General features: G+C 38.0%; 2 protein-coding genes across 5 annotated transcripts in view; one reads left to right on the top strand and one right to left on the bottom strand.

Moving 5' to 3' along the window:
• Window positions 1-26,091, bottom strand: LOC147496138 (uncharacterized). 4 transcript variants are annotated; one of them, XM_086564940.1, is made up of 6 exons: window positions 25,867-26,091; window positions 25,695-25,755; window positions 23,969-24,016; window positions 21,786-21,909; window positions 21,386-21,458; window positions 1-381 (listed from the first exon to the last, which is right to left on the bottom strand). In XM_086564940.1, exons 4-6 carry the CDS (start codon window positions 21,868-21,870, stop codon window positions 288-290), a joined length of 252 nt encoding a protein of 83 aa, XP_086421066.1. In that variant the 5' UTR covers window positions 21,871-21,909; window positions 23,969-24,016; window positions 25,695-25,755; window positions 25,867-26,091; the 3' UTR covers window positions 1-287. The 4 variants fall into 4 exon arrangements, with proteins under 4 accessions (XP_086421066.1, XP_086421065.1, XP_086421064.1 ...); XM_086564939.1 differs by having other exon boundaries at window positions 2-381; window positions 23,957-24,016; window positions 25,867-26,090; XM_086564938.1 differs by lacking the exon at window positions 23,969-24,016 and having other exon boundaries at window positions 229-381; window positions 25,867-26,081.
• LOC147496139 (uncharacterized) overlaps window positions 26,081-26,256 on the top strand; it is a 75,147-nt gene continuing 74,971 nt past the window's right edge. The window contains exon 1 of the mRNA XM_086564935.1: window positions 26,081-26,157. The gene's annotated coding sequence lies outside the window, so the exon portion shown is untranslated. The remainder of the gene's footprint in view (window positions 26,158-26,256) is intronic.

The following is a 26,256-nucleotide window of genomic DNA, read 5'->3' on the forward strand; positions in this document are numbered from 1 at the left end:
GCTACACATTTAAAACCACAACCTCACAACTCTCATACATTGTCAGCCCTGATAGTCTTTTTGAACAAAACCTCACGTTTAGTTACCATGATCTATATGACAACCATTGCACATACCACACAATTCACAGATTTTAGACTCTTCCTTGCACAAGTTACATGCTTTGTTATATACTTTCTTATCAAAGTATATCCATGTTACAGCACCACAACCAGGCCATCATGAGAACACTTGAGATATATATTTGCGTTGAAGAGTTCCACCATTAGAATAGCCTATTTCAACTTTCATGAATCCGCAACACCAAGAACGAGAGCAATGAATACCAAAATATGGGCATGTTGAAGCGTAATGGCCCTCGTCATAGCATAGTTGAAATACCTGATGATGTTTAATAACAAAATAGTCATATATTTATTTTCTATAAAGATTATTCGAAAAGATTATTATGCAAAACAATTTTATGCAAAATTGAGAATAACCTAAAATATTTTTGAATTGAATTAGATAAAGTTTAAATTGCATGTCAAAAGAATACTAAGGATGCACTTGGCTTTGTCATTTTCAAACAATTAAGTGATGATTAAGTTGAAACAGCCGGTAATATAGACTTTTCCAGAGGTCACACCACAACTTCTGTTAGGGCTGTCTTTAGTGGTAACCATTTGCTAAATTAAAAAAACATTTTACACTCAAATTGAGCAACCGTTATACAAATTATAAAAAAGTTTTAGGATGCAGCAAGTTTCAACATTTTCAACATTTGCTTAAAAAAAAACTTTTAGGACAAGTGGAAGAAGATTAGATTAAAAAAAACAAACACTTTTGGACTCATCAGTGACTATTAAGAGTGTCACACAGGTGTTTTATATCACCATGTAGGTGAATTCCACCTATCCCTATCGTGGCACCACTTCTTTGGGCTGACATGGATATGATGTAGTGCATTGGGAGTACAGGTGACTATTGGATTTGTTCTACAATAATGCCTAGGTAGAAAGACCCTTGTCATAACCTTGTAGCAATTTACGAAGCTTTAAGTGTAGTCATCTTTAAGAGAAAAATTAATGAAGCAAATTTACTTTGTGCGATTCTTCTAATGCCATTTTGCATTATGTGCTGCATAAACTGCTCCATCTCTTCAAGTGCAAATCAAACAAAACAAATATGGAATCTCAAATATTCTTTAGAATTCCTGGAAAGTTTCACTTGGACACACAAATAGCTTGGTCATGAACAAACTGGCCGATAAATTATAGATACAGATACACAAGGCAAAAATGTTGATACAACTCATACAATATCATAAATGTCATTGGCAGACTAAAAGGATGCGAGAAAGCGGCGCGCTTCAGTGAAGAGTTGGCCTCCTGAAGCCAATTACCATCAAATTGTTATATTCCCACCAAAACCAAGCTTTACCTTAAGATGGCTGAAAACACACAAACAAACCAATAATCAATAGTTTAGGAGTTTGCTCTAAAACATTTACTGCAGTCAAACCATTAATTATGCGCTGCTTTCTTCTGTTCAAAGACATACATTTAGTCCTTAAAAAATTTATCGTACTACGAGCATCATGTCATATTGCTCACTCTGACAGTCTTCCCTGCACCATATATTAATTAGGCAAAAGGCATTTTACACCCTTGAACTTGTTGTGTTTTACCACTTACCCCAAATTTCACTTTAGGCAATTTTAATCCTGAACTTGTAAAACGTATCCAGCTCTATTTTTCCAATTCATTTCCGGCACCTGAAGAGTGACATGGAATTATGTTTTCGTACGTGGCAAAATTAGAATTTGGCACATGGCAAAATTAGAAATTCCACGTAAGAAAACATAATTCCACGTCACTCTCAGGTGCCAAAAAAGAACTGGAAAATGGAGCTGGGTACAGTTTACAAGTTCAGGGTTAAAATTGCCTAAAGTGAAGTTTGGGGGGGTAAGTGGTAAAACGCGACAAGTTCAAGGGCGTAAAGTGCCTTTTTGCCTATTAATTATCTAGGATTCTTATGAAGTTGGTTTATGAGTAAATACAAAAAAGAAAAAGAAAACCCTGCTGATCAAGGTGTAAATGAATGACACTGAATTTCAGCAGATCTCTCTGAAGATCCAGTAAGACCTAACTAATTGTCAGTGAGACCTATGGGACAATTGGTTTTTTTTTTTCAGTTGGAAAGTGAGTCGGATTAGGAAAAGGTGATGAAGAGATCCAGTAGAGGAGTTCTTCAACAATCAACTTCCTAAAGGGGAGAAAGAGAAAACACGAAGACAGTGTGACATTTGCATTGAGATTTCTCTCTGATTTGATGAGGCCTATATTTTATATTCGATTTAAATCAGGTGTCTTCAGGCCCAATTAGTGAAGTTGTATAATAGAGTTGTAAGAAATCTGACCACTGAATCCTTGCTAACTTAGTTTTTTTAACTAATTAGACTCAGACCTAATGTCTAATAATAAATAAATATAAATAAAAATAAAAAACGGTCCCTTATGCTCGTCTTCAAAAGCATGACTACCTTTATTTAAAATAACTATGAACTCTTCATGTCTTTTTTTTTTCTTTTGCTCGGTGAACACTTCGTGTCTTGGTATACATAGTTCAACGAGATGATAAGTTGGTGTCTGGTTGACATGAAAAGCTATACATAATTTAGAATTTGTTCTTCAAAAGAGTATGGATCTAAAGTAGAAATGAATTTAGTGAAAAACAAAAAATAAGCTGTGAGGGAGTAATATTCTCATCCAAGAATATCAGACACGTGTCCAGCATAACAAAAATATCCTACCGACCTCATGTCCTCATCCTCCGAACTCGCTTCATAAGCGACTCGCCTCATGTAGGTGGTCTACTTCAGCTCGTACTACAAGCAACGACATCATCGCCCGATCTAATATGTTTGTCCTACGAGCTCGCTCCAGGGCGACACAGGTCGAACGGACGAACTCACTCATAACGCTTCATCTCATGACATCATCCCTTGTCCAGATGCAATCATTACCAGGGCCATACTTCCACAACCCCTTACCGCAATATACGGACTACTGCAACCACTCCTCATCATTACAGAATTCCTACTAACACCAGCCCTACACGCATCCCTGATCTCCACCACACATCTGTACTCGTCAGTACACGTGTCGCACAGATCCACATGCTCAACAACTATAAATACCACCTGTATGAACTACGTCAGATCTGATTCAACTCTCCCCACAAAAGTAAGAGCTTGATACGTAAGCAGTTCGCTCATAAACAAACTCAGTCTTTCTCATCTCCAAACCCATTCTCCTCCTAATCTCATTTGTAAAGTATAACTAAATATCACCTTTACATTGGCGCCATCTGTGGTCTTGATTTCTTGAGAAACCACTTCACAAATCACTCAATAAGAAAACTCCTCAAGCCCACGAAGCATGGCAAGCCTCGAAGCTCAAATCCAGAGCTTAGCAAGTCAGATAGGTACAATGAACGAGCACATCACCCTGCTCAGGCAGGAGAATGTTACATTACGAGCATAAGTGGACACGCAAAATTCACCTGGTGCGATAGCAGAGGACAGTATCAACGAAGTTAATCAGCAGATTAACGAGCTGTCTCAAAGAATCGATCAAAGTGTAGTCAAGAAGGACGCCACTCAGATCGTTCAAAAGATGATTAAGACGTACCACGCGTCCCCTTTCACTGCTGAACTACTTAGTAAAGCCTCTCCTCCAGATTTCATCCAGCCACGTTTTGCAATGTACGATGGTAGCACATGTCCCGGTCAACACGTGGCTCACTACATTCAAAGTCTCGCACTTTATAGTGCCCAGGAGTTCGACCATCTCCACTATCGTTTGTTTCCTGTCAGCCTTAAAGATGGCGCACTCGATTGGTTCTTTTCACTCGAGCCAGACTCGATAAAGAACTTCGAGCATCTCACCAATCTATTTGCTAGCTAGTACGTCCACAACAGGCGTAAAAAAGCTTACCTCGATTCACTTTGCCAAATCTCACAAGGCAAAGATGAAACCATCCGCGCCTTCTTAGGTCGGTTCAAAACCGAACTGCTATGCATGGAGAGCGGCCTCAAAGAGTCATTTGCCACATTGGCATTCACCAATGCCTGCCGTGTACGCAAAACATCGCTCTCCAGATCACTCCTGAAAGAACGTCCATAAATGTTAAGTTAGCCGAGCTGTATGCTCGAGTTGACAAATATATCAAGCTCCAAGAAGGCCTGAAACGTCAAGGCCAAACCGAAGAACAACAAGTGGCATCATCTCCATGCATCTCCAAAACTACTACTGTTAGTTCGTGCTAATTCCTTGGTGCTAGCTCGCATTTTTTGCAGGTCGATCAAGCTCCAAACTAGGGGCAAGCCACAACCATCTCCGAACTGGGGCTTATTGTTACCATCTAAACATGTTCAATTCTATTCATATGCTCTATGCATCTCCAGAATTACTAATTCTTTGGTGCTAGCTCGCATTTTTAACAAGTCGATCAAGCTCCAAACTAGGGGCTAGCCACAACCATCTCCGGACTGGGGCTTATTGTTGCCCTCTAAACATGTTCAGTTCTGTTCATATGCTCTATGCATCTCCAGAATTACTAATTCTTTGGTGCTAGCTCGCATTTTTTACAGGTCGATCAAGCTCCAAACTAGGGGCTAGCCACAACCATCTCCGGACTGGGGCTTATTGTTGCCATCTAAACATGTTCAGTTCTGTTCATATGCTCTATGCATCTCCAAAATTACTAATTCTTTGGTGCTAGCTCGTATTTTTTTACAGGTCAATCAAGCTCCAAAACTGAGGCTAACTACAGTTACGCCAATTCAAGGCTAGCTATCAACTGTGATCTCCAAATCAGAATGCTCTCGAAGAGCAACACGCTTTCATAAGCCAAAACGCTCTCTTGAGCTCATAGGCTACTTATCCGCAATACTTCTCACTAGTTGAGAACCTACATTTCTAAGGATCAACTCAGTGCATAACATTCTCGAAGAGCAACATGCTTTCATATGCCAAAACGCTCTCTTGATCTCATAGGCTACTTAGCTGCAATACTTCTCACTAGTTGAGGACCTATATTTCTAGGATCAACTCAGTGCAGAACGCTATCTAAGAGCAACACGCTTTCATAAGCTAAAACGCTTTCTTGAGCTCATAGGCTACTTAGCCGCAATACTTCTCACTAGTTGAGGTCATACATTTCTCGGATCAACTAAGTGCAGAACGCTCTCAAATAGCAGAATGTGCAATCGAAATAAAACACTCTCAGGAGTTCAAACATTCTCAAGCACAAAACGCACTCTCGAGCCCATAGGTTTCTTAGCCACAATACTTCTCACTAGTTGGAGACCTACACTTATAGGATCAACTTAGTGCAGAACGCTCTCTAAGAGCAACAAGCTTTCATAAGCTAAAACGCTCACTCGAGCTCAGGGCTACATAGCTCAAACACTTCTCACTAGTTGGAGACCTACACTTCTAGGATCAACTCAGTGCAGAACGCTCTCTAAGAGCAACACGCTTTCATAAGCTAAAATGCTCACTTGAGCTCAGGGCTACATAACTCAAACATTTCTCACTAGTTGGAGACCTACACTTCTAGGATCAACTCAATGCAGAACGCTCTCTAAGAGCAACACACTTTCATAAGCTAAAACGCTCACTCGAGCTCAAGGCTACATAGCTCAAACACTTCTCACTCGTTAGAGACCTACATTTCTAGGATCAACTCAGTGCAGAACGCTCTCTAAGAGCAACACGCTTTCATAAGCAATAACGCTCACTCGAACTTGAATGCTACATAGCGCTAACATTTCTCACTAATTGGGAACCTATACGTCAAGGGCCAGCCCAGTACAGAATGTTCAATAAAGCAATACGCTCACTCGAGTAGAACGCTTCCATAAGCGCTAAAAGGTCTCTTGACCTACGCTTACTCGAGCAGAACGCTTCCACAAGAGCTAAATCGTCCCTTGACCTACACTCACTCGAGCAGAACGCTTACTTAAGCACTAAGGGTCCTAGACCTACGCTCACATCGACCATTCGATCACACGAGCTCCAACATGCTCACTGTTCCACTTGGACACGTGTCAAATTATTTCTCTCGTCAGATTATTCTTACGTAAGCACGACCTAACGAGAAGGGGCTATGTGAGGGAGTAATATTCTCATCCAGGAATATCAGACACGTGTCCAGCATAATAGAAATATCCTACCGACCTCATGTCCTCGTCCTCCGAACTTGCTTCATAAGTGACTCGCCTCATGTAGGTGGTCTACTTCAGCTCGTATTACAAGCAACGACATCATCGCCCGATCTAAGATGTTCGTCCTACAAGCTCGCTCTAGGGCGACGCAGGTCGAACGGACGAACTCACTCATAACGCTTCATCTCATGACATCATCCCTTGTCCAGATGCAATCATTACCAGGGCCATACTTCCACAACCCCTTACCACAATATACGGACTACTGCAACCACTCCTTATCATTACGAAATTCCTACCAACACCAGCCCTACACGCATCCCTGATCTCCACCACACATCTGTACTCGTCAGTACACGTGTCACACAGATTCACATGCTCAACAACTATAAATACCACCTACATGAACTACGTCAGACCTGATTCAAGTCTCCCCACATAAGTGAGAGCTTGATACGTAGGCAGTTCTCTCAGAAACAAACTCGGTCTTTCTCATCTCCAAACCCATTCTCCTCCTAATCTCATTTGTAAAGTAGAACTAAATAACACCATTACAAAAGTTACACACGAAATAAGGGCTGCTAAACCGATGCAGCTACTTCTTCAGTGGAATCTTAGCTTTCCTAAATGAAAGCAGTTGTTAGCTAAGCCACTCGTTAGCTCCTTCCTTCAAGAAAGAATCTACAAGCAAGCTCTCTTGTGAATGGAAAACGAACTTCTAGTCTTCCATAGGTTCGTGAAGTCAATCTTTCTAGAGTGAGGGTACTCAAGCAAGGGTCACTAACCGCTGGCCGCTAATTCTGAATGAAAGACACTCAAGCCGATTACCTGCTTTTAGATAAAATGATTACCCCTTCCAGAACTAACAACACTGGTACAATGGAGTGAGGTACCCTTCAAAAAGGGTACCGAACGAGGGGTCATTAGTCAATCTATTCTAGCGAATGAGGGAACGGACTCCAAGGTATACATTGAGAGGCAGTGACCGAAAGAAACAATGAGTGTTGACTTCAAAAAGTATGCATTAGTGCTTTTAAGATAATCTTACTAGAAGAATATTTTCTCTGATTTAGAAAATTCTAAATAAAGAGAATTAGGGAAAGGTATTGATCCTAATAGGTGCATTCCTCCCCGGAAATTGGAACCTCAAAGCTGGTTCTTTCTATAAACCAATATAATCAATCAATCATTCCTTGTTTTAGAAAGAGGGATATTTCTTTATCTAGGGTAAGGCAACGGGAGGATGTTGAATCTTTAGTCTTATATCGATTCTCAAAAAAGCCTAAACATAACAAAAACAGTTACTGATCTCATTTAAAACAGGCTTACCAAACAAAACAAAATAATAATAATAACAAAAAACAACAAATAATAGAAAAGCAAAATGAAAATTTTAATTTAAAAAATAAAATAAAAAATGGTTACCTTCTCCTTCTCTATTAGAAATGTTAGATCTTATTCCACTCATGTTACTTGTACTGGAATTTATGGTATGGGAGTATCTAGGAATTTAGGATCGAACGTCACTAATGGAAGGAGTCTCTATTTGTGTAGGTTGAATAGTCATATTTCTTTTAGTAGTATTAGGTGTGATAGTAGTCTTTCTTTTAGTAGTATTAGGTGTTCTAGCAGTATTTCTTTTAGTAGTATTAGGTTTTATAGTAGTATTGAGGATAGTTCTGATAATGAACTACAAGATGAGATTTTCTGAAAGTGAAGAAATTCTTGATCGATTTTGGAATAAGGTAATTCTTAAAATTGAGAAAAAAAGGAAAAAAGAAACTAATGTGAGTCAATATCACAATATATTATTTCAAAGGATGTCTGAAAATGATCAAATTTTACAAAAAGATGGTACCAAATACACTGAGCATGAGAAAATAGACTTACAGTTGAAAATAGAAAGACTAACTATGATATTTGAAGAGGAAAGTATTTATAAGAATCATAAAAATATAATGGATTATATAATAAATGAGAAAAAGATTACAGCTAAGGAGTATCTAAAGCAGCAAAATTTAACTGATGAGGATCGCCATATACACTGGAAGCCGTAATGATTTATGCACTTGGGATTGTGTTCCACAATATTGCTTTATCACCCATGGTAAGGGTCTCTACTTTAATTGACCAGCTTGTATCTTTAGTACGATATCAAGCTTATTCGAAAAAAAAATACAATTCCAATTTGAAAGATGATAAAAAATACATTTCCAATAAGGAAATAAAGAAAGAGAATCAAAAAGTAACTAAAACCAAAGCAAAAAAGAAAAAGCAAAAAAGGATAACAAAAGATTATAATATCGGTATCTACTTGGTAGAGTTCTTGTGTGACAGAAAATTGATCAAAATAATAACAATTTCTGATAAAAAGTCGGTATCAAAGAAAAATGTTTCTATTTACAGGAAATGTGTCGCTACTTTGACTATTGACTTGAAAGTCTTGCCGATGAAACTGAATCTTCCCATGGTTTGTAAGCCAATGGATTGGGTATCTAAAAAGGCTGGAATTGCAAAAACATTAAATGATATATATAACAGGTGGTTACTTATGTGGACTAACAGGAGAAATGTATAATCGATTTAAACTGTTTACTTCTAAGGATTATGAGAATTTCTAAAAAAGATGTTTGCGAAGTTTTGAATAAACTTCAGTCTCAAGTCTTTAGGATTGATAAAGAAGTCTTGAATCTACTTAAAAAGAATCGTATTGATTTAGAAGCCGCTGGTATTCTTATGGATGGAAGACAAGCGGATGTCCCTATACAAGAAGCATTGGACGTATGGGTCGGTTGTGTTACGTCAATGACTCAGAAGTGAATAAGAAGTATATAAATTATCAGTTTTGTTAGAAGAATTAGTGAAATGGGTGCAGCGAGCTAGCTATGAATCATTCGTGATCAATCTTGCTACAGCATACCAAAACCATCCATTTTATCTGCCAGCGTTCATGGACTTCCGTGGTAGAATCTACCGCGCAGGTATATTACATTTTCACGAGCGTGATATAGCAAGAAGTTTAATACTATTTTCCAAAGAAGATGAATCAATCAATTATAAAATGAAAGAAGAAGTAATAGAAGCTCTCAGAAATGAAACAGCATGTGCAGCAGCATTTAAGTATAAGAAATTTGAATCGTTATTTGAATCTTATAAGTGGTATATGGTTAACCTACCAAACTGGTGTCTTCCGAACTCCGACAATTTGGATCTTAAAAAATTCATTCACTTCGCAAAGCACGCTAGTGACCCATTTCAGTTCATGGCTAAAGTGATGTCTAACGAAATCAAACATACTTCTGAGAGAATTGAAGGTTTCTATAGAGTTCCAGTGACTCAAGATGCATCAGCTAGTGCTTATCAATTTATGAGTTACTTTTTGCTTAACCCAGAACTGGGTATGGAAACAAATCTTATTACGCACTCTAACTATAATGATAATCTATTTGATTTATACGAAATATTGCAGTCTCAATTGCAAGGATTCCTTTCTAAAGATTGGATGGTGATAAGTATGAAATCATTAAATCAGGTTTAACGAGAAAGCTAGTGAAACGACTATATATGCCATTGATATACAGTAAGAGTATAATAGCAATGTCTCATGATATTAGTGATGTTTATGGTTCATTGCTAAGTTATAAGGATTACTATCCTATAGCAAAATTATGTTTTCAATTTTGGAAATGCAAATATGCGGGTATATATGATCTCATGAGGTTGATTAACCTAATCGGTTGGTTATGTTCTTTCTGGAAGAGACCAGTATTCTATAGTATTAGAGTATTTCACAACAGTTCAGAACCATATTCGTAGCGAGAAAGTAGAAATTCTGGTTTATAAGAAAAAAGGAATAAGGGGGCATAGGGTAACTCTTCGAATTCCTACATTGGATAGGGATACGCGCAAGGCCAACTTTATTCATCAGAAGGATGCCTTAATAGCAATTAATGTAGTCGATTCATTAAATGAATGTCCAGTATACACATTACACGATAATTTCATAACAACAGCAGTTCACGCGAGGAGAATTCCCAATTTGTATTTAAAACAATTTATTCAAATGGGTGACCCACTTAAAATAATCAATTCCTTTATTCTAGAAAATCTAATCTTTGATAAGAAAAAGTGGTCGATTAATCAAGAATCTCCTATTCCAAGTGATGATCTTAGAAATATTTTAAAATCTCAGGATCAAAAGGTTTTGAGTAAGAATGAGACTCAAATATGGGACAACAAAATAGATGAAATAGTGAGTTGTTACGATGCCTATGTAAATACCATTGGTGGTATGAGTCATGCTCAGAAAGTCAGAAGTCGAAAGAATTTAAGGAGCACTTGACATTTAACACGATTAGTATAAATAATAATAGCGTGCACTATTAAGATGAAACATATGGGCATAAAACATTACACATCTTCTTATTTTGATAAGAAGGATTCAGTTGTCTATTCGATAGAAATGTTCCATGGATATTTGAACCGTTTAAAGCATTTAATAGAAAAGGAATCAATAACGAATCCTTATTTAGGATTAAGAATCCCAGAAGTGTTATTTAAAGAGCCTTACATTCTATGTGGGGACTATGAAATGATAGCATTGTTAGTAATGCAACTGTTAATGAAGTATGCTTACATTAGAGTGTTTAAGTATGGTAAGTTTACACTAGGTTATAGAATGAAAATAACAAATGGTAATGTATCAATCCATACAAGAGATGCATCGTATATGCTTGGTAAGGCAATATCTTTAAATGACTCTAATGGACTAATGGTAATGCATTTCCTGACATTCATGTCTATAATGGGATAATGAGAATAATATCTAAAAAAGCGGAGGATTACGAGGATTATTTGCTAGAAGGTATATTCCTTCGACTGTATCTGGTAGATATGGAGGAAAAAGAGTTATCTCTTAGCACCGATGAAATAAATAGTAAGATTTGGGAATTAATCAATTCTGTCATAGTAGGCTCAACCCCAGAAGTGAAATCTGTCAGTTATCCCACTCATATACCAGCACTCAAAGCAAGTAATAAGGAAAGGCGTGCTTTCATTGTAGCCGATACGGAGACAATTCTAATAAATGATGTTCATGTACCTTACGCTGCAGGATTCTTAGTTGTTAATCCCGGTGACGATGTTAGTATCAAGCCAGATTATGAACTGGAAAGTTATTTCAGTGAAGATACCTTATTTTTCATACCAGAATTTGAAGATCGTAGTAATCAAATGTTGTTCTACTTTCTAGAGCGTTTAGCCATGGTAGCATTGAAAGAAAAGATTGGCAATGTCTACTTCCATAACTTTTCCCGATTCGATGGTATAATATACCTTCAATATTATGCTTTACATAGGGATGATTACTATATCAAACCTCTAATGAGGAACCATAAACTTTACAAGTTAGAAGTGTATCGGAATAAGAAACGTGTGTTCAGTCTAAGAGATTCCTTAACTCTTGTTCCATCAAGTCTAGCAACATTGGCTAAGGCTCTATGGCTCATGACGAATTGCGGGTGTCAACTCTTAAGAATCAGAGATCTTTATTGTTGGATTATATGAAACAGGATATTCGTTTGTTAGGTGGTGTTATGCAGAAGGCTCAAGAAATTTATTGGACTCAGTTCAAAGTGGATCTAACAAATTGCTTGACATTGTCATCGCTAATATTTCGTATGAACTATTACGATCCTAATAGTTTCCCTATCCATATACAAGTAAGAACGAAGATGGATTCATTCGTAGTGGTTACTATGGTGGTCATTCTGATGTGTATAAGCCATTAGATTACAATTTGTACTACTATGACGTTAACCAGTCTGGCATAGTAATTTAGAAGGCCAGGAATTGTCAAACTTGTTTGGATTTATTGAGGCTTATGTAGAATGTCCTAGTACAATAACTAAACCTTTCTTACCCTATAAGGATGAAAAGGAAACTTTACTATTCCCAACAGGTCAATTCGTGGGTGTGTATTTTAGCAAGGGTGAACTAGTGTTAAACACCCCCCCAGATGAGCCAATCAGGATTCCTCCTAGATGGGGAATTAGGGTCTCCCCCTAAATACACACACAAAAAAAAGTCAAATTGGGTTGACCGAATTTTTTTTTTGTGTATTTGGGGGGAGACCCTAATTTCCCATCTAGTGGGGGGTAATATTGGTTAACCCCTTTTAGCAAAGAATTGGTTTATGCGCAGAACTTGGGTTACAAGATATTCCCACTACGGGGAGCCTAGTCCTTTCGACAGCTTTGTGTCATCCCTCTACGAGAAAAGACTCGAAGGTAAGAAAAATGGTAATGAATCAATGTCATATGGGTATAAGATAATAATGAACTCTCTGTACGGTAGATTTGGTATAAATCCTAAAAGTACATTAACAGAGATACGCAATAGAGAAAGCTATGACTATTTGACACAAAATACATAATTTACCATAGCTAACAAGCTGAGCGATCAATGCTATATAGTATGTTATATTAGCCAAACAGGAAATGTTATCGACACAGACTGGAATCCTCCTAAGCAATCTGCTGTTCAAATGTCCGCAGCTATTATAGCTTATTCTCGTATTCATATGTACAAATACATTTCTGGATCTGACTATTACTACACTGATACTGACTCCACAATTCTAGGAAGTCCTCTTCCAGAAGATGAAATCTCTTCCATTTTATTGGGAAAATTGAAGTTAGAAAACATTATTTCTAAAGGTATCTTCTTAGCACCTAAGAGTTATTACTTAGAAACTCCAAAAGATGATCTAATTATTAAGCACAAGGGTGCAGCTAAAAACATGGTTAATGAGGAATGGTTTGAGAAACAATACGCTGATCCGTCTCGAACTGAGCTGATCAACGTGGAATCTAACTTCAGAATTGAATGGAATAACCTTCAAATTATAAAAAAGGATTTCCTTGTAAGACTTGGAATCAAAATGGGTAACAAAAGGGAACCAGTCTTTGATAAGAACAAGGGTGAACTAGTGTTACCCCCTACTAGATGAGCCAATTAGGATTCTCTCTCTCTCTCTCCCCCAACACTAGATGAGAAATTAGGGTCTCCCCCCTAATTACACAAAAAAAAAATGGTCAACCCAATTTGACTTTTTTTTTGTGTGTATTTAGGGGGGAGGCCCTAATTTCCCATCTAGTAGAGGGGAAATCCTAATTGGCTCATCTAGTGGGGGGGTAATATTGGTTAACCCTAAGAACAATGTTTGGGTAGATACACAACCTAAAAATGTAATAGACTTCGGTGGTCAAGAAAGCTCTATTCTAAAAATCATCAATAATGAAAATATCCTTCTGAAGGAGAAAATTAATGCACTGACTAATGATAGTCTTAAGTCTGAACTTGAGAAAGAGATGAAAGAAAAAGCGAAACCTGAAGAGAGAAAATCGAAAAAGAAAGCGAAACCTGAAGAGGAAACTGTGAAGCGGTCTGATAAGCAAGAGAAAACAACATCACAGAAAGAAATAACTGAATCTAAAACAGAGAAACCGAAGATCAAAAAGAATCATAAAAAGGGATTAGAGAAAACTGAAGAAACGAATCCTATGACTAAAGAGACTACCAAATTACAGATACCAGTGATCCCACCTCAAGAAACGAATCCTATGACTACCAAATTACAGATACCAGTGATCCCACCTCAAGAAACTACAGGACAACCTATGCAGGGATTAGAGCAAGCTAACCCTATTACTGAAGACAGAACTACAATACCTAACCCGGGATTAGAGAAGCCAGTGAGGCCTCCTATTACTGAAGACAGAACAGATATACCTAAGCAAAGGCGAGCTAACCCGGGATTAGAGAAACAAGAAACGAATCCTATGACTGAAGACAGAACATAAATACCTAAGCAAGGATTAGAGAAGAAACAAGATACGAATCCTAAAGATCAACCGGGAATCCTAAGCAAGCTAACCCGGGATTAGAGAAACAAGAAACGAATCCTATGACTAAAAATACAGCCGGGAAACCTAAGCAAGGATTAGAGAAACCTGTGCCTCAAGAAACTACTGGACAACCTACTCTATACAATCACAAAACAAAAGCTATGAATAACAATTCAAAAAGAAAGAAGAAAAGAAGAAACTTTAAGAAGAAAAGAAAACCTCCAGATTGATATATAGAATCAATATAACTAGAGAAAATGCCTTGACTTAGATCTATAGACCATATCTCCTTAGTTCAATCTTACGTTTTAGGACTCTGACGATAGTTACCTTACGGCACCCTAAAGACAGGCATTCGGCTGTAGTCAAGTTGGCCTTTTAGAGCATCCGCCAGGCTTGAGCTGGTATCATAACCTAGTCTTCTGCCTTTAAACGAATCCTAACAACGCTTAGAAAGGGTCAATTTGCAGTTAAAATCTGACTTGGTTATAGCATTTAGTTGAGAATCAAGAATATGCTTACTTCCAAGGGAGAGAGAGATCTTAGACCAGACTCAAGAATGGATTGAGTCCCACCAATCTATTTGTACTCGAGCTATCTGCATATAAACGAAACTATATAGGAACGATGCGAGCCGGGTCGTCGAGCAAGTGTTGGTGCAGACTTTCCTAGTGACTGATCGAAGAACCATCCCGCGGAGGAGCTTCCTTCTCTTGAAGAAAGACGACCTTCTATCAGAGAGAGTAGATCGGGCCCGAGCTTCTTTGGAGAGAAAGACTCGATATTGGTTGACTGACTGAAGAAGAGGGAGGATCCTCTTTCAACTCTTCCATCACCATCCATAACATGCATTGTGGTCGCGATAGAATACCTTCCTGGGGTACCTTCCTTCGTTCAATCCAACCAATGGAATGGTTTTCTATTTCTATTAATAAAAAGGGGGCTTTGCTGACAGATAGATGGCGCGAGTTTTCTAAAAGAGTGTGGAAGATCCTAGGTAAGGGTAAGGCTTTCACCTTGCACATCCCATTTCAGTACGTTGCCTGATTCTCTCTTCATTGGCTTAGTCAGCCGGGGCTTCTTCCACTTCAAGGCCCTAAGAATGAATATCCCATCCAGTTGACGAGACACTAATGACCTAAAGTAGCCAAAGCTCATGGAAAAAGGAGTTCTTGCCACCCTCTTTGGTACTGCTTTTTACTAATTCCCAGATGAGACTCTTTCCCAAGAGCCCACAGAGAAGCTAATGGCCAGACAAATAGCTTAGTTGCAGGAAGATTCCCCAACTGAGGTACAATAGGTCTCAGGATCATCCGATCTATGAGAATCTCTCGGAAAGCTCTCGTCGACTCAACCGATCAATAGAAGGACCACCTCTTAGAGGAGCCTCTTCTAGTTCTTGCATGACGATCCCTTCCCCTTTCTTCACATCAAGGGATAGAAAGGAATAAGATTGACGCCTGATTAGATTATTATATCGAAAGACAACTATTCTAGGAAGGTTAGCACTATCCCGAAAACAGCCTACTTGAATTGAATAAGGTAGAGTCAGATTGAAGGTGCAGATGAAGAAGAGGATGAGCTTGTAATATAGCAAGACCTAATTCCAAACCGGTTCATTCTCTTTTCTTTTTCCATTTCCCTCATCAACTGGGAGTTTCCAGCGCTTTCTTAGCAGCCCCGGACTGAAAAAAAAAAACACATTGGAACTTTAAGTTTCAGAGCAGTCCCACTAGGTTCCCCAATACGCAAGTCCTGGATACGTGTCCGGCTGGGAAGGTTCTTTTCTATACACCAGTCAGCCTACTGGCTCGGGAGGAAGCACTCCTCGGACAAGTACTACACTGATAGGACTGCCTGGACAGCTAAAGGATGAACTCAAAAGTTTCCCATTGGATAAGATAGAGCTAATTCTGTATTTCCCTCAAAAACCATTTTCTACATCAAGAGAAGGTGGTTTATAGAAAGAATAATGCCAGTCGATGAGACTGACCGCTGGGACAGATCTTATTTGAAAGAAAGTTAGCAACCGTTGGCTTACAGGACCGAGACTGTGCTACTGGACTGGCTGACTGGGTTGGCTACTCTCTGCGCTACCAGAAGAAGAAAGGAATTGAAGACCAAGCATGGTTTTTTACTTATCCACCAAGGGAGGAAGCAGGAAGAGTTCATCGACCAAGTGGAGCAGATCAGATAGAGCTTCGGGTCGGTCCTCAACTTTCAATATTTGGCAAGGTTATAAACTTCAAAACCAACTTTAGGAGCATCGATGGGGGCAAAGATCAGAGTCACCCTAAACTACAGAAGGCATGGAACAATAGATAGGGCACAGAAAACGGGGAAAGCAACTACGCCACATCAAACGGCTTGACTTTCCTCTCCTCCACTAAGTAGAGGAAAGAAAAGAAAGTGCCCACCATCGGTTCGATGATTCAGTCAACTCGACTTAGCCGCTAACGAGGCATAAAGAAAGGGACAAAATCCCCGGGCCGCACCAACATTATTGACCACGCCAATAATGGAAATAGAAGCAAAGCGTACCTTATGTTCCACAATACTCAACCAGTCTGGACGGATTGTTCGACAATGTTAGCGTAGCATATTCCGCGAATTATCATTACACGTTATTCCAAAAGAGAATAATGCTAGTTTTTGGTTCTAAGTTGCTCTCAGCCGTTGGCTAAATCGGCCCTGCTTTGCCGCGAAGCTCACCGCATCTGATTCGTTCACAGCCCCGGGAGGCGAAGTTGACTAAAGAAAAACATCGGTTGGAACACCCTCATGTCATGTTTGTACCTTTGATAACAAAGTCGCGTTAAAACGATGTATTTTCTTTTTACTGTTTTAGCTCACGCCAGAAAGAGAATAAGAGAAGAAATCCTACGGAGCTAAGGGGTCAACAAGGCTACGTCAGCCAGGGGAACGGGGGGCTTCACTTTTCTTGTTCAAGCTGGGAGTGTGGGCCTCAGAGATAGAGATCTTAGGCCTAGTTGGATAGAAGAGATCAGCTCCGACCTAAAGGCATTTTGCGAGGATTGGAAAAGCGGTATCGAAAGTGCTCATCTTCCTTCTCGAGGATTTAGCGATTTGATCCAGATAAATCACACGATAGCCCTTAGTGCGCGATCCCCTACACGAGGCCCCGAAATAGCGAGACAGCACACGCTTTTAGCCTTCTAGCGACTCCGAGTCCAGGCTTTTGAAATCATCCGTCTTTGCTCTACTAGCATAATACCAATCAAACAAGATTTGAATTCGTTTGCAACACGGAAATAACCGAAATATGTCTATCAAATAGCGAGAGGAACCCACTTTCCTCTCCCCAGTACCATAGTTGGCCACCGGGGCCTCATTCTAGGGCCATTATCTCTTTATCTATAAGCCCAAACTAAATCCAATCCGAAATGAGCTAATAGAGCAAGAAAAAAGGAGTTGATATGAAAATCAAGATATGATAAGGCTTATTTCACTCTTCAAATGATCACTTTCCATTATCTTATTTCTCCTAAAAATGTTATGTCTCTAAACTTTTCTAGAATATGATTAACATCAGGTATAGCGGTCTCATTCAATAATACAGCAATAAGGATAGCACCGACCATAGTAGCCAATGCTAGAGTGAAGACTGTAGGAGGAAGAGGCTCAGTATCTTTCCCCATTGCAACATGTGCTTCATTTTTTATTATAGCCAACTCGCGTTTCATCTCCGTTTGAAACTTCTCTTTTTCAAAGTCATTTTGAAGTTGGTCGTGAAACACTCCATTGAAATGTGGAAAGCCGAATGTTCTTAGCCTACCCTCAGCAGCGTCCTTGAACAGGCGAGCATATTCCGTAGAAAATGAATTCCTAGGAATTGTAAGTTGTATCTCTGGTACTAACATCCACCATACTGAAAACCCAGTTAACAGAGATAGTAAAAGAGGGATTGTGGTGGGTGTATGGACTATGGAACTGCTAGAACTCGGTCTATTTAGAGGATCAAATTCCTTGTAACCATCTTGCTGTATTTTATTAAACAAGACATTTGTCATCTCACTTAAGTGATGGGATCCGATAGGTGCATCAATAGGGCTTTGCCGATGGGCTGGTGGTTGTAGGGTTGGATGCCCCACGTCAAGCTTGATACCTTGCAAGCCGAAAGGTAGTTGGGGTGCCTTTACCGCCGCATCTATTGGCTGAGTCTTATTTGTTTTTAACCAAGCTATAACAGGGTTGGTCTGTGTAGACCTTTGTGGGTTGTAAGAAAGAGACGAGGGATATGAAACGCTAGAAGATGGAGACTGTGGATGACGCGAACCTAGCAGTGGAGACATATGAGCTTTGAATAAAGAAATAGACATGATAATAGAATCAGATAATTCACCGGCTTATTAAGAACTAAGTCAACAAATAGCACTATTAGAATCATTCTCGGGGCATACCCCAGAAAGAATTTGGGAATATGAATTTGAGTTAGTAAACATAATCTTTCTTTTATCTCCTCAGCTATGCGACTAGATACCCGATCTTATTGGTGAAATCCATATACTGGTGCCACGACTCTCCTTTGGACCCACTGCCGATCCCAGCGTTCTATCACAGGCTTCAGAATCTCAGGGGCATGATCAGGTGGTTGTTGGTAATTGTAACATCACTCACGGTAGCAATAGAGAAGTAATAAACTCACTATTTGTTTTGTTAATAAACTATTGATTTGTTTAGGAAGAATTTCTAAGACTCACATCGTTGGACTTGAACACTAACCCAATTCTATTGATTCCCAGAACTGGTAAATCAAACTCCAGCTATATTGGATTCTCTATTAGATACTGATTCGACCTGTTAAACTGAACTACTGGTGAGCAGCGATAATAAGAAGCTTCCATCTGCACTATTGCATTTTCTTAAGAAGGAGATAAAGGAGAAAAGCGGCTTTGAATGCATTCTTATAATACTTCAATCTTAAAAGAGTATTGGCGCTATTATCATACTGCCCAATTGCTGTTTTCAGAAATCCATATATCCACATAATTAATTTGATTTCTTTTCTGACTTTAAGAAAGAAGTATAGTATAATGAACATATATCACTTCACTTCTAGGCTGGAATAGAAACAAGGTATCGGTTTATCCTACTTCATCTTGTTTCATCAGTATCTCTAAACCAGTAGTTTCTTCATTAATAGGATAAATGACGCGTTCTAATGTAACTTTCAACCCTCCGGAATCTCTTTTACCCAATTCCTTCCTTCATGGCAGGCAGTGAACTCAAGAACACCGGCCCGTTCTGAACACTAGATCGAAGTAAGCAAAAACTAGAAAAAGAGAATCATCTAATATGCAAAGTAAGAGGCCTTATCCGAAAGAAGCGGCAAAGGAAGCGAACGTTGACTCTATTCTCTCAATGTATACTCCTGGCTTAGCTACAGGAATGATTAGCTGACTTCTAGAAAGAAGTGAAGGATGTTCTATTCCGATACCTTTTCTACTGCTTCCGAATCATAGAATTCCTTCTCGAACCCCTTTTTGTGCCCGCCCACTTACCCTTCAATCATATCTTTTGAGTCTCTCCTTTGCGTCAGTTAATGATTCTATTTTCTTAGAGGTTGAATAAGATCTGTTGATTGCTAACACCGACCGCAAGCCTCACTTTCTTGCTGGGAATGACCTTATAACCTCAGACATATACACGGGATCGAACGACCTAGGACAAGTAGTCTCATTCCTCATCCCCCCCTTATATATCTATTTTATGTGTGACAACTGAATTCATCATAATTACAATCAGGGTTGCGATCATTGCTATGGCTAAAGCCTTGGTTCTCCCCTTGACTTTAGCTTCTTCTGAGCCCCCCAACTCCAAGCTTTTTTGATGGAAATCCTCAGCTGTTTGATTATGCACCGGATTCTCTATACATATGATACCATCCATCGCATTTAGCGGATTCATCCCATAATGCTCCATCACCATCTTTAGGATTTTGATTTTCTCTGGTTGTAAGATCAGAGTGGGGTCAACTTCAAGGAGAATCATCGGGGCAATTTCCCATAAAGCAATGAAACCTATCACAAATGAAAGATTAAGAAAGACTTCGAACGAGTACTTGGGGGGTGAGTTCATGATATCTATTACATGAAAGTAAATAATGTCCGATAGACCCCCGTTTGGATCCCTCTGACAGTACCTCGATTTACTACACCTGGGAATGATTAAGCTACTCATCATATTACCAGGTTTCCACCTCTTAGTTACAATAGAATACCTTCGTAACAATTTCTTTCCCATGTTAACACCCTGCACCCTATCCAGCAAAGTATTGTACCACTTCTTGGCATGCCACTGCATGCTAACGCAATCCATTGAGCTGTTAGCTCTTATCCTCATACTATTGCTCCCCCTTCTTACATTCAATGGTAACATATTCCAATCTATGCAAACGATTGGAAATGTGTTCGAGAATTGAAGGTTTCTATATAGTTCCAGTGACTCAAGATGCATCAGCTAGTGCTTATCAATTTATGAGTTACTTTTTGCTTAACCCAAAACTGGGTATGGAAACAAATCTTATTACGCACTCTAACTATAATGATAATCTATTTGATTTATATGAAATATTGCAGTCTCAATTGCAAGAATTCCTTTCTAAAGAATTGGATAGTGATAAGTATGAAATCATTAAATCAGGTTTAACGAGAAAGCTAGTGAAACAACTATATATGCCATTGATATACGGTAAGAGTATAATAGCAATGTCTCATGATATTAGTGATGTTTATGGTTCATTGCTAAGTTATAAGGAATACTATCCTATAGCAAAATTATGTTTTCAATTTTGGAAATGCAAATATGCGGGTATATATGATCTCATGAGGTTGATTAACCTAATCCGTTGGTTATACTTCCTTAAACTTTAATAGCACAGGATCACGGTGATAATTCCTCATTATCTCAAAGATCTTTCTTTATATAGATTTTGATTTTACAAAATCACAAAGTGGTCTGCACCCAACACATACAAAGAAAACCACTAAGTACCTGCACCCAGTTTAGATCTCATCGGAACAATATATTAATTCTACCAATCAGAGGAAGAAGCTTTCTAGATTCAAAGGAAGTAAACCAGATAATAAAGTTCGGTGATTTAGAATTAAGAACTAAAATATGGTGCCTATCAACATAGAAACAAAATCTTAAAGTAAAGGAACAGACATTATGGCAATTTAATTTTAATATCTGTCATTAAACAAATGTCTCAGAAAACTGGAAACCATGACATATACATTACCTCCTGTAGAACTCAGTTGCAGATCGCGATCCATTGTAGCACACAAAATACAGCAAGACCAAAATCAATATGTCTACCATAGTTAAGAAACCTTTCAATTTACAAAGCTATATTGAAAATGGATATATATTTCACAGAGCACCGGAGGAAAAAAAAACAGCTTTATTCAACACTTCCAGGGTTCTCATACCGATGAAGTTTGCTCATTAAAGGGGGGGAAATGACAGGTAATCTACAGAACTACAACTTGTAAAGATGAGTTTGAAGACCTTTAAAGCACAATAAAATTAAGTTTCTAAACATATATGCCAAACTACAAATTATCCATTTAATGTTGGAAATTAGGGTTAACATAACAGATAGTAAAACACGTCAAATCCGATAATACATAAAAGGATACTAAAAATATAGCGCTCCCACCAATCCAACATGTAAAGCCCAAAAGTGACATTGTAAAGGTAGATCTTGCGCTGAACCCAGTTCATTGCTTTAAAATTAAACAGAAAAGTGAATAATCACTTGACCTGTCAAAGAAAAAGGATTACATGAGTATTTGAGTTGGCATAGTAGCCGTGTGAGTGTGGAATATGTTTGTGGACAAGTTCGCATAAGGAAAAACCGTGTGTGTGTGGAATATGTTTGTGACTGGGAAAAGAAAATCAGTCAAACTTTAAATAAATCATAAGACCAAAAGATAAAATATGATAAGCACTAACAATGCACAACAGGGGTAGAATTTCACAACCAAACATTAGTTATTTTAAGATCACATTCACAGCTGATTGTATAAAGATCGAACTTGCAGCTGATTGATGAAATAATGGAAGGGATAAAACAATATCCCCTTAAATAAGCCAAGGAGTCAACTAAAACATTGTTATAAACTTAAAATGACCATTAGTTGGACATCCTGAGTAACCTCATAATTCCGCAAAATATCAATGTGTAGTAATTGTTGATACATAGCATCTTCGAGCCACCCATCATCAAGAAACAGTGAAAGCTAGTACACTAGATAAATTTCTTTGAAGGCATCTGATCAGACAATGGGCTAGTGTGCTCAATACTGCAGACCTAATTTTACAACCCAGTTTAAAGGAAAACGGCATGAACTTGTCACCTGAATCAGGACCAATGATGAGAGGTGAACTTTAATTGGTGTCAAGTTCAATTAAGAAAGGAAAATAAAATAAGGAAGGAGAACTGGGATTCGTGATAAGAAGAGAAGAAGAAACGTAACTGCGTCAAACTGGGAAGGGAGAAGAAGTTGTGGGGCGGAGAGAATGGAGACACACAGTAAAATACCTTTTAGCCTCCTACCCAAAACTCCTAACGTTGGTCAACAAACATCACACGGGTGCTTATAAATTTTATCTTTTTGGCTCCGTAAAATTATTTCATTAGTAATATAAAGCAGGATAAGAAGGCCTACAAGAGAAACAGGAAAACAAAACAACCCTACGAATCCCAGAAATACAATCACAGTGCTTAGAATCACTACGGTACCATACAACATAGAGCGAACAAGTAAGGGGGGGGGGGCCAAGAGAAGAGGAGAAAGACTGGCGGAGGTGTGGGCTGTGAAGAAGAGAGGAGAAGTGTGAGTGAACGGCGAGGAAGTGAAAACAGAGGCCTAATGCTTGAAAAGACGAACGGAGGCGACGGAGAGCAAGAGAAGAATATGGAAGATGGCGATAGAAGGGAGAGCAGCAAAATGGAGAAGTGTAAAAAAAAGACAAACATGATGTGAACGATACAACTGAAAGTTTATTATTATGTGTCTTTTAAAGATTTGTTGAGATCAAAACAAGACAGGACATCAAGTAATCAAAGAATTAAGGACACGTACACTTCCTCCACACAATCTTCTCTAAGACATGTCTACATGTCTAACTGTCATGGTGGTCCATACTTACCACACCAACCTATGGTCTGTAACCAGGAACAGAAGCAGAAAGTACAAAGCATTTTAAGAAGGGTTACTCAATCAAGCAAAACGAGGACTGTTTCTTTAAAGGTGACTAGGCTCATCTTTTTTTAATTTGAAACAATAAGTAAGTGACTAGATTAAATCACTATACTAGCACACCGATATGCAGTGAGCAAATAGAATTGCCCATAGTTTGCAAACCTGAAGAACTAATAAGCACAAACATACTACTAAGCATACACCCACACATATTTTTCATTGTTACTGTTTATTATCTTTGACTTGTAAAGTTTAATTTTCTTTATAACTAAAAGATCACAGTAAAGTTATAACAAAAACTATTGAACCCCCCCAACACACACACACACCAAACAAAATCTACAAAGAATAAATCATTCATTCTTAACAGCTTCACCTTAACATAAATGAATCAAATGCACTGAAAAAGTACAAACAGCAAGCAGGTAACAAATAGAAGTGTTTGCCTAGTCTACGAATAACTCAAAACAAGGCATTCAACAAAATATGAAGTGATTCAACCCAAAGAGAATAGCAGAAAACCCACAAACCAGATTAAAATTATAAAGAGAAGCTAAAAATATGAAAAAGAATAGTTAGGGGAGGACTTAGCCCCATCTTACTAAAGTGTGGACCTTGTGTTTTTTTCGTCCATCCAATCTTTCTTAATTCGCTCAAACATTCTGCATTACAACAATGCACTTATGGTATGTTTATAATTAAGGAATTTGAGACAAAAATAAGCATAAAAGTTAACCTACCCATGAGGAGGGAGGGGGCTTCTAATTTATATACCCTTGCGAACAATCCCGAACTGGACAACTCAAGTTCCAATCATCTAGATTGGTCCTCGAACAGGCACATGGATTACATCAATGAGCTGATCATACGATTAGTACATCAACCAAGCTCTTGTCAATAGAGACAACATTATCTCAACTGATTCTCAAGCACTTGGATATGCAATTTGTAATTGCATATCAAATACACAGACTAGAAAAATTGCTTATCAAATACATACACAAGAAAAAAATAGTTCCTAATAAATTAAGTATGCAAGGCATGACAGATTGCTCGATTGCTACGAGTTAACAATAAACCAGTTTCAGTTCGTAGCATAAAAAATATCTACAGTAACATGGTGTTAGTGAATCGATTTGGAGAATAAGGTTTGACGAGGTATTTCTATATATCATTTGTAGCCTTTGACATGAGGTCACCAAATAAATCATGCAATAAAGCCAAAAAAAAATAACTAGAGAATACACCTGACATGGTATCTTACATGATGATCCTAAGTTATTGTGAATGGTGAGATTCCATTTGACCCTTACCAACACCTCATGAATGACAAAAGGCATAAACCAAAAAAAAACCCCTCATATACCATTCCGTTTTTGAGTTATTCAATCACTAGGTGACCATTTCTCAAAAGCAAGTAGACATAAAAGACCTTAAATAAAATAAACTTTATACAAAACTTCAGTATACTATACAAAGCAAAGCAAGCAATAATCTTAAACACAATTAAATCTGCAAAACTCGTCACTAAACCCAACAAATCATATAAGATGAAAATCCAAACAGTAAATAATAATGAATAAATGGAAGAGAAAGAGAGAGAGTACATCCGTAGTACTCCACTCAAATCCCTAAAAACAGTTAAAGTAATCAGAGCACAACACAAGTGGGACACGTTCATTAAGAACCAAGATAATAAAACTCATGCACCATCACATACACAAAAAAATAGTCTCATGCACCATCACATACACAAAAAATAGTCCTGAACTATATGCTATCAATACTGCTCTCGATACGGATTTGTTGAAAACAGAACAAAACAGTCCACCGCCGAGTTTAAAGGGTGTTGCTATTCTCTGGGTGGGAAAAAATTGGATTCCAAACTTGTTCAGATCTCTACTCATTTTAAGGTAGTTGAATGAAAAATTCGAAGCTGTTAAAACGTTATCGCTTTTTTTAGACCGTGACTAGCTTATAGCTTGAAATTAAAGAGGAAATGAAAAAGTGAAATCACAAAATATTCATGTTTTTTTATTAACAAACATCACCGACTAACATCACTATGAAAAACAGAGATCGATCAGTCAATGAAATCACTTTATGAATCTAAATGCTTACTATAACAGAATTTGACTTTGAATCAATCAAATCAAGAAAAGAAAACACAAATAGATCTAATTTTCATCATCATCATCAAACTTATTACTAATAATCAAATCAAACAACTAATATATCCATAAAGGATGCATCTTTGACCCAATAATAATAATTCAAAGTGTAACCAACCCCACGACATAAAACGCAAATTTGTAATAAATCAGTACATAAATTTGTTACCTTAAGCGAACCCTCCGCAAAGCTTGCTTGAAATTTGAGGCGAATTTATACCAAATTGTACCTTAGAAATCAAAAAGCAAATAACTCAGAGTTAAAATCACAACCAAAAACAGATTGTTGAAGATGAGAGAAGAGAAGGCGGAGAACAAAAGAATGAGAGAGGACGAATTACCAAAATAATAGCACGATTTTTTTTGGGTGAAACTGTGTTTTTTAGATGGGCGAAACTGTTGGAGACTTGGGGAAGAAGAACTAACGAATAGGCCCGATATGTTGATGTAATATTTCTTTATATCAAGACTAGCTTGTGCCTTCCTTTATATTATGGAGATGTACACGGAGACGGAGATGGAGATGTACACGGAGATGGAGAGTGATAGTGTTATGTTTCAATTTCATTATTTATTTTTTATTTATATGGTCTTGGTAATCTCACATATGGGCATATTGAACTACGGGCCAGGTAAAACGTTTTCTCTTTAAACTCTATATTTTTGAATTTAGAATTGTATCTTCTAATAATACTGTATACCACTATACCCATTCATCTTATTTGTTTGCA

Source organism: Coptis chinensis, chromosome 6 (genome assembly GCF_015680905.1).
Source record: "Coptis chinensis isolate HL-2020 chromosome 6, ASM1568090v1, whole genome shotgun sequence".
NCBI classification, from domain to species: Eukaryota; Viridiplantae; Streptophyta; class Magnoliopsida; order Ranunculales; family Ranunculaceae; genus Coptis; species Coptis chinensis.

What these genes read in the sequence shown, in the direction of transcription:
- LOC147496138 (XM_086564940.1), bottom strand. Translation starts at nt 21,870, where the DNA reads ATGAACTGGGTTCAGCGCAAGATCTACCTTTACAATGTCACTTTTGGG. An exon ending in GTGGGAGCGCTATATTTTTA is followed by an intron (nt 21,459 to 21,785) that starts GTATCCTTTTAT and finishes TAACTATGGTAG; the next exon opens with ACATATTGATTTTGGTCTTG. An exon ending in GCAACTGAGTTCTACAGGAG is followed by an intron (nt 382 to 21,385) that starts GTAATGTATATG and finishes AAACATCATCAG; the next exon opens with GTATTTCAACTATGCTATGA.